The 9,615-nt window shown below is 43.3% G+C and overlaps 1 protein-coding gene across 1 annotated transcript in view; it reads left to right on the top strand.

Moving 5' to 3' along the window:
- SLC16A2 (solute carrier family 16 member 2) overlaps positions 1-9,615 on the top strand; it is an 85,822-nt gene that overhangs the window by 68,685 nt on the left and 7,522 nt on the right. The window contains exon 2 of the mRNA XM_011379506.2: positions 8,140-8,284. Within this exon, the coding sequence (XP_011377808.1) occupies positions 8,140-8,284 (145 nt within the window). The remainder of the gene's footprint in view (positions 1-8,139; positions 8,285-9,615) is intronic.

Here is a 9,615-nt window from a genome sequence, read left to right as displayed (position 1 = left end):
TGTGTGTGTGTGTGTGTGTGTGTGTGTGTGTGTGTATGTATAAACTATATTAAGGTACTTTTTCCTATTCCCACCATGATGTATGGCTAAAAACACTGGGCATTATATATAAAACAAACATAAGAAGGCTGAAGGGTGGAGAGAAAAATGCCAATGGGCTCAGGACCTCAGGACCCAAGCAACAACGCAGCAGTGAATTACCTGGGTTTCCTTTTTGCCTCATATATCTTAGGCCTGGAGCTGAAGAAACCATCAGTCCAGAAATGCCGACAGAAACAGACAAAATAAGCCCCAAGAAAAGCCTGATTTCTCTAGCCTTAAAACCAGGAAAGGGGTGGCCTAGCAAGATAGAAAACTTTTAGATAGTAACTGCTCTACTCTGGCCGAATTCCAAGGGGAAAAATGCATTCCATCTGACCTTTACCAGCAAAGGCCTACTGGGGATCCTAGACTTCTACACTCACCCAGCTGTAACAAGATGCCTCAACCTGCCCATCGCTTCCCATGCTAGGGTAATGTCAGACAAAACTGAGTAGGGAGCCAGGAATTTCATCCCTTACTCCTCCCCCGTGATGCCAGTGGGGACCATGCAGGGAGCCTGGACTTTCACCCTTGCCAGACTGTCATCTCCAAGTTTCCTCTCATTCCTGAAGAGGTGCCAAGGTAGTGTCAATGAAGGTCAAGCAGAAAACTAGGTCTTTCACCATTGCTCAGCATAGTATCAATTGAAGCAATATGAGAAATATTAATAAGAGACCTCTAGCTCTCCCAGCAAGGAAGGAATCAGAGGAAGCCCATTCGAAATCTTGAACACCAACCCTTGCTCAACAGTAACAAGGTACCCATCCTCCCCAGGGTGTCGATGGAAACTAAGCAGGGAACATGGACTTCCTCTCCCATCTCTTCCACCCATCTAGAATAATGAGGTGGGTATCTTGCTGGCATGGTGTCAGAGGAGGCCTACTAAAATGTAAGATTTAAATAATATCCAGAGTCTCATAACATAATATGCAAAATGCCTGGGATACAATAGAAAACCACTTGCCACATCAGAGACTAGGAGAATCTCAACTTCAATGAGAAAAGACAGTCAACTGACACTAACACTAAAATAACACAGATATTGGAAGTATTTGATGAGAATTTTAAAGCAGCCGTCATAAAAATGCTTCAATGAGCAATTACAATTATACTTGAAACAAATGAAAAAATACCAAGTCTCAGCAAATAAATACATGGTATAGAGAAGAAACAAATGGAAGTTTTAGAGCTAAAAATTACAACTGAAATCATCATCATCATCATCATCATCATCATCATCACTTTACTGGATGGACTCCACAATACAATGGAGAAGACAGAGGAAGGAATTAGTGAACTTGAAGATAAAACAATAGAAATTATCCAATCTGAACAACAGAGAGAAAATAAATTGAAAAAAAGAAAGAAAGAACAGACGCTCAGGAACAGTGAGAGAGAAATAACACCTTAACTAAAGGGAAAAACAAATGACAGTGGATTTCTCATCAGAAATTATGGAGGGCAGAAGAAAGAACATTTTTTAAGTTCTAAAAGAAAATCGCCAACCCAGAATTGACAGTGACGATGCCCTTCAGGAAAGAAGGGGAAATCTAGAAATTCTCGGAGGAAGGAAAGCTAAGACAATTTGTCACCAGCAGACCTACCCTAAAAGAGCGCCCAGAGGAGGTTCTCTAAACAGGAAGAGACAGCAATAAAAGAAATTTTGGAACATCAAGAAAGAAGAAAACAATGAAGAGAGTAAAATTATGGGTACATGCAATAGATTTTCCTTCTCCTCTTGTGTATTCTAAATTATATTTAACATTTGAAGCAAAAATATAATAATTCCTGGCGTGGTTATCAATGCATATAGAGGAAATATTTAAACAATTGTATCGTATTGTAAATGTGGGGTGAGCGAAGGAAAATAAAGGTTAGGTTTTTACACTCCACTCAAACTAATGAAATGTCAACATTGGTAAACTGTGATAAGTTCTATACATGTAATATAATAGCTAGAGCAGCCACTAAAAAAGGCATACAAAAGGGGATACCGAAAAAACTAGAAACAAATCAAAATGGAATTCTAAAAATTGTAAAGGAAATGGCAGGCAGGGAAAGGGAAATAGAGGACAAACAGAAGAAACGGAAAACAAACAAAAAATGACCGTAACACATCAATGATTATGCTCATTGCAAATGGTCAAAATACATAAATGAAAAGACAGAGATTGGGAGACTTCCAGTCAAGATGGCAGAGTAGGTAAACACTGTGCTCACCTCCGCCCATGACCACATCAACATTAAAAGTAAATTACAGAGCAATCGACCACCTTTGAGAATCACCTGAAGGCGAGCTAAACAGAACTTCTATAACGAAGTATATAAAGAAGAAACCACCTTAAGACTGGTAGGAAGGGCAGAAATGCTAAATGGGCTGACCCCACACCCACATGTAGTGGTTTAGAATTGGGAGGGATATCACAGCTGCGGAGGTCTCCCCTGAGGAATGAGGGGTCCCAGCCCCACACCGGGCTCCCCAGCCTGGAGCGCCAGTGCTGGGAAGAGGAGTCCCCACAATAGCTGGCTGTGAAAATCAGCAGGGACTCTGACCAGGTGAGACGGAGGGCAGCTGTAGACCCAGGCACTCTCTTAAAGAGCCCAAGAACAGACTCGCTCACCAATACTTGCCCTAAGCTCCAGAAAAGGGACAGTGGCTCAAAAAGTGCGAGAGACATACCAAGAAGAACTGAATGGTCTGGCTTCACGGCTAGGGCTGGAGCTGCAGCTCTCACTGGGACTAAAATACAGGCAGGTGCCATCGTTCCTTTGTCGAGCCCGCCATTCCACACAACCAGCAGGTGCAGGTGGGTGCACAATTTGAGTCCCTATTAGCGTGGCTAACACAGCTCTTGTGCCACTCTCATGATTCCGAGACGGCACTCAATTCACTCAACCAGCATTAACCTCTTTCGGAGGCAAATTGACACAAGTGGCTAGACTTGGCCCATGCTGCGGATTTTCCTAAAGTCTCTGAAAGGTCCACAAACTCCAAACAAGCAGAGGCTGGCCTCGGCGCACCCTTTGCCTCTTGCTAAGCAGCCCCAAGCCCAGCGCTAGTGGCAAACACCTGCGGATCAATTTGTAGCTCCAACCTTGTGGCCTCAGGTGGGGCACAGGCAGCAGCTGATCTTGGCTTGCACCAGACCCCCTCCCAAAAGGCCCCAGGACCAACATACCTGGTGGCCAGCTTCAGAGCACACCAGAGCACCACCCACCCACCTCCACAAACAATACATCCAGAGGGCGGATGCAGCAGGCACCAGAGCCCCACTAAAGTGAATCTTGCTCTGTAGGGTCGGGCCCTGCACAACGGCTCCTCCACTGTAGTCACGGCCAGTCCTCACAGCCAGTGGCCCAAGGGTCAACCCCTCCCTTCGATGGGCCATCAGCAACCAAGTCTCCACTACAACAGAAAGGCACAACAACCCACACAAGGGACGTAGCTGAGGCACCTGGCTCAGGTGACCAGAAAGACTGTGCCACTAGGCCCTGTAGGACACCTGCTACATAAGGCCACTCTACCAAGACCAAGAAACATAGCGGAAGAAAGAAAAGATAAAAAATATGAATAAAATACGAAAACTACGTATCTATCAATCAACAATTACTTTAAAGGTAAATAAATGCTCCAATCAAAAGATAAATGGATAAAGAAGAGGTGGTACATATATAAAATAGAATATTACTCGGCCAAAAAATGTATGAAATCTCACCATTTGCAACAACATGGATGGACCAAGAGGATATCGTACTGAGTGAAAACAGACTCATAGATACAGAGACAAAGGGACAGTGACCAGAAGGGAGGAGGTTGGGGGGCGGTGAGAAATTAAAATGGATCACAGACTTAAATTTAAAATACAAAAGTATGATTCTTCTAGACAATAACAGGAGAAAGCCTAGACGACCTTGAGTACCGTGACGAATTTTTAGACACAACAAAAGCATGATTCATGAAAGAAATAATTGATAAGCTAAACATTAAAAATTAAAAACTTCTCTGCAAAAGACGATGTCAAAAGAATGGGAAGATAAGCCACAGACTGGTGGAAAATATTTGCAAAAGACATATCTGATAAAGGACTGTTATCCCAAATATACAAAGAACTCTTAAAAAATCAACAATAAGGAAATGAACAGTAGCTTTAAAATATGGGCCAAAGACCTTAACAGATACCTCATTAATGAAAATATATAGGTGACAAATAAGCAGATGAAAAGATATATAACATCATATGTCATTAGAGGATTGCAAATTAAAAGAACGAGATCCCACGCCATACCTATTAGAACGGACAAAACCCAGAACACAGACAACAGAAAATTCTGGCAAGGGTGTGGAGGAAAAAGAATTCTCACTAATTGCTGATGAGAATGAAGGATGGTACAGCCACTTTGGAAGACAGTTTAGCAGTTTCTTGCAAAACTAAACATACAATTTAGCGATCTTGCTACTTGATATTTAACCAAATGAGTTAAAAAACTCATGTCCACACAAAAATTTGTACATGGATGTTTATAGCAGCTATATTGATGTATATAGCAGCTATATTGTCAAAACATGGAAGCATCAAATAATATTCAAATGTCTAAGAAATAAGAGCTATCAAACCATGAGAAGACATAGGGAAAACTTGAATGCATATTCCAAAGTGAAAGAAGCTAGTCTGAGAAGGTCACATACTATATGATTCCAACATACGACATTCTGGAAGTTTTTTTTTAGTTTTTAGTTTTACATTTAAGTCTTTGATCCATTCGCATTAATTTTGTATATGATGTGACTATTGGTATTTACAAAGCTTCCTTGTACATATGTTACGTCTGATTGTTATTTAAAAAATCTTTGAAGAAAGCACATCAGGAATTGTAATCCCCATTTTACAGATGAGAAGACCGAGGATTAGAGACGTGCTTTGTGACTTGCTCACAATCCCACAGCTAACAGGAAAATGGTGATGAGAGTTCAGGTCTAGGGAGACCCAGGCCAGTTCTTTGGGAGCTCAAGATGGTGCCTCGGCAAAGCAAATTTTCCCAGTGGGGATCTAAACAACCTTTTAGGCACTGAGGTAAGAGGCACAGGCAGTGGGACAGCCCTGACCATACTTGATCGGCGCTCCTCTGGCCCACTTGAGCCTCCGCAATTGAAGAGAGCCAGAAGCTGGCCTGGTGCCTCGCTCAGGCACTCTTCAGTGAATGCTTTTTGATGATGATGAAGAAAATGTTTAGAGGAGAGCTCTGAAAGTAATACGAAATTAGAATTTTATGCTAAGAAAGGAACTAAGTGAAAGGAACTAAGATGATTTGGCTTAGAAAAGAGAGGTACAACATGAAACTTGAGAACGGCCTTCAAACAAACAAACAAACAACTCTTCGGCTATCTCTCTGAGGGCCAAGCAAGGAGAAATGGGCTAAAATAATATAAGAAAAAGAACAAATTTTTTTCCTTTCTGGTGAGAGGATTGTTACAGACACTTAAGAGCTTCTGTAAACAAAAGGAACTCTTTTTATTTGAGTTTGGAGCCAGAGATTTGTCCAGCATGAGCTGTGATGAAGGATTTCAACATGACGGTTACATGACCCTCTTGCACAGTATCCTTCAAAATCTTTGGGTGGCTCCTGACCCTGTCCTGTGTCCTCGTAAAATTCCAGGTGGCTTTGTCTGTGGCCTTTCCTGCTCCTTAGTCTTAGCATCTTCACAGTACCATTTCACTGACCAAGAGAAGCTTACCTTAGCTCCTGAAGGCTTAATCGATGCCCATGCTTCCTGGCCTTGAAGCCAATTAGCCCAGTGCCTAAGTCTAGATATCTGGCTTGGCATCCCTGGAAGGGCCTGAAATGTTTGGTTTGGCTCATCCAAATCTGACCCCAATGTTTGAATCCCCTGTTTTATGTCTAGCCTCTTGCACAGCTCCAATGATGGGAAACTTCATTCATCTCAATAGAAGATATAATACAATGAACTTTGGACTAGGAATAGGGGAAGTTGGGTTTGAGTTGTAGCTCTGCCACTTACTTGCTGTGTGATCTTTGGTGAGTCTCTTCACATTTCGGGACCTGTTTTTTTTTAATCAGTAAAATGTTAGTGGAGGGATGTATTTGTTTTAGTTTCTGTTGGTTTAACTGCTGTAACAAATGGCCCTCAAAAAATCAGTGGCTTTCTTCAGTAAATGGTGCTGAGAAAATTGGAAAGCCAATTTCATTCATGCCAAAGAATGAAACTAGACTGCTATCTATCACTATACAGCAGAAGTAACTCAAATGGATCAAAGACCTAAATATAAGACCTGAAACAATAAATGGCATGGAAGGAAACATAGGTACCAAACTCACGGACCTCGGATTTAGAGAGGATTTTATGAATGTGACCTCAAAGGCAAGAGAAGTAAGACAAAAATAAATGAATGGGGCTACATGAAACTAAGAAGCTTCCGCTCAGGAAAAGAAACCGTCAACAAACTAAATTGCAACCATCTGAATGGGAGAAGATATTTGCAAGTAACGCCTCTGATAAGGACCTAATATGTACAATATACAAAGAACTCACATGACTCAATAACAACCAAAAACAAACAATCAAATGAAAAAATGGACATAGGACCTGAACAGACACTTCTCCCAAGAAGATATACACATGGCTAACAGACATATGAAGATGCTCAGCTTTACTAGCTATCAGGGAAATGCAAATCAAAACCACAATGAGATACCACCTCATACCTGTTAGAATAGCTACAATCAACAGGACAAGGAATAACAAATGCTGGAGAGGATGCGGAGGGAAAGGAACCCTCATACACTGCTGATGGGACTGCAAATTGGTACAGCCACTATGGAAAACAGCATGGAGGTTCCTCGACAAACTAAGAATGGATCCACCATCTGATCCAGCAATCCCTCTACTGAGTATTTACCCCAAAGACTTGAAAACCCATATCTAAAATGATATTTGCACACCGATGTTCATAGCAGAATTATTCACAGTGGCCAGGACATGGAAGCAACCGAAGTGTCCTACGATAGATGATTGGCTAAAGAAGCTGTGGTACATATATACGATGGACTATGACTCAGCCATAAGAAGAGATGAAATCTTGCCATTTGTGACAACCTGGATGGACCTCGAGATAATCATGCTAAGCAAAATAAGCCAGACAGAAAAAATTAAGAACCATATGATTTCACTCGTATGTGGGATATAAAACTGAAAGTTACAGACGAAGATGACAAAGAAACAGAGACTCGTGGACATGGACAGTGGATGAGTGGGTAACAGAGATAGGGGGAGTAGGTAGGGGTAAAATGGGTTAAACATTTGATGATGGAAAGAAATTTAACTTGGGGTGGTTAACATACAATGCGATATACACACACATATGACATTATTGAATTGTACACTTGGAACCTATTTGATTTTATTAAGCAATATCACTCCAATAATTTTAATTAAAAATTAAGTGTCTTAAAGGACAAGAAGTCTATTTTTTATGTAACGTTCAGGGAAAGGGTTCCACATTGGAGAGGCAGGGTAGAATTTCACTCCATGTAGTTATCTGGGGACGTGGACAGAGCCGATAGCAGTTCTGCCATTCTCAATATATGGCTTCCAAGTTCACTCTGAAGTTGTAGCCCAGCAGAAAGCAGAAACCTAATGGGAGTAATTTTATGGTTCAGGCCTGAATGTGGTGTGTATCATTTTTACTCCCACTTTATTGGTCAGAATTCAGTCACATGTTCATGCCAAACCGCCAAGGAGGCTGAAGAATGTAGGTCAGTTGAGTGGTGGCTAACCAGGCTTTATCATAGACCTCATCTTCAAAGGACCCCTGTCTCAGCTCTGAAGTTCTGGGTGTATTTATGAGCTAGACTCCTGGTCCTCACATTGCCCTCCTACAGGCGCTCTGAAAATTGCCTAACTTCTCTGACTATTAGGGAGTAGCTGGCTGGCAGCGCAGGCCAATGCCATGCCCACTGTGAAAGGCCGGAGAAAAACACCAGCTACCCCAGCACACGCCACATTAAGCAAAGGGATCTTTGTGTTTGTTTCCTCTGCAGCGTGGGTCGGAGCTCTCTCAATGGGCATGATCTTCTTCTGTTCTCCCATCGTGAGTATATTCACTGATCGTCTGGGCTGCCGGATCACAGCGACTGCTGGGGCTGCCATTGCTTTCGTCGGCCTCCATACCAGCTCTTTCACCAGGTAAGGCTGGGTGTTCAACTGGGGACACACTTCTCACTCCATGTGGCCCCTTTCGTGTAGGGTTCACAAAGACCCCGCTCCCAGGAATCATTGCTCAGCGGGATACCTCTACACGGGGTCCCCAGGGCACATCAGTAGGGAATATCCCCAAAGAGGACTGTGGAGTTCCAAAGTGGTGGGAAGAGCCGAAGCTTGAGAGTTTGTATAGCTGGGCCCATGTCCAGTTTTGGCCTCAATTTCTGTATCTATAACATGAGGGGATTAGACCAGATGGTCTCCCCAGTTCTCTTTCGGCTCTACCATTTTAGTCTCCTTCGAGATGTGCCATACCTCTCATGACATTACCTGCCTTCCCAGGAAGAAGCTTTTAGAGCAAGTGCATGTGGATCCTGACCATTATGGGATTCCTGGGGGAATCTTCTGGTGAAAAAGGGGTCAGCTGAGGCCAAGGCAGTTTAGCATCTCTGGATCCTTTCCAGATATTTCTGGCTGCCAATATATCGACTGGCACAGATAAAGATTCACATCTTGGGCAGGAGAAAGGATGGGCAGCAGCCTCACCCACTTGGGTACAGACTCAACCCCCAACCGCTCAGCTCGGCCTAAGCTAAAGTCAAACTGTGTCCACTGGTCCCACTGGCAGAACTCAGAAGAATCCATGACAGACTTTCTGCCAAAGATGCTTTGAAAGTTATAGTCCCTCCTTCTTCCAATCTGCCTGGGCTGCTGTAGGACAATGGTTATATTCTGTAGGCCGAAGTTTCCACTCCCATTAGAGAACGATAATTGTGTCCGGCCACAAGTGGGCCCTGTGAAGATGAATCAGCTTCCTTTACGACTTGAGCATTCCTGGCTGTCTAGCCTACCCTCCAGCGGAGGTTGCATCTATCCTGCAATGGTTTCTTGGCTTGGTCCCATCCAATTGGGACAGAGGAGGGAGAAACCATGTCCTGCCTAGACCCTGCTCGGCCCTCTCAGCCGCTGCGAACCCTTTCAGGACCCCTCTAATTGTTGTGGCCTCATTTGCCCCTGCGGGAAGGTGCTGGGCCACGGAAGCGGATCCAGTCTCCACACTGCACAACAGAGGTCTGTTTTTTAAGGCCGAGCAGAGCAAAGTATAAACAAATTAGCAACATACGGATCCCATTTCCCTTCCGATCTGCATGAGCTCAGTTATAGGACGGGAAGGAGCTCGGATGTGTTTTCTTCTTTAGGTACATTGGAGTAGGCGTTCTGTTCTCCAGGCACCAAGCCCCTCCCCTACTCCTTTGCCTTTTGTGTAAGAACATTTTCGGAGCCAAGAAATGTTCCGGATGGCTTCACATCCAGTG

This window comes from Pteropus vampyrus, unplaced genomic scaffold (assembly GCF_000151845.1).
Source record: "Pteropus vampyrus isolate Shadow unplaced genomic scaffold, Pvam_2.0 Scaffold361, whole genome shotgun sequence".
Lineage (NCBI taxonomy): Eukaryota > Metazoa > Chordata > Mammalia > Chiroptera > Pteropodidae > Pteropus > Pteropus vampyrus.
The sequence above is the reverse complement of the archived record's forward strand: the minus strand, read 5'-3'. Positions and strand labels throughout refer to the sequence as shown.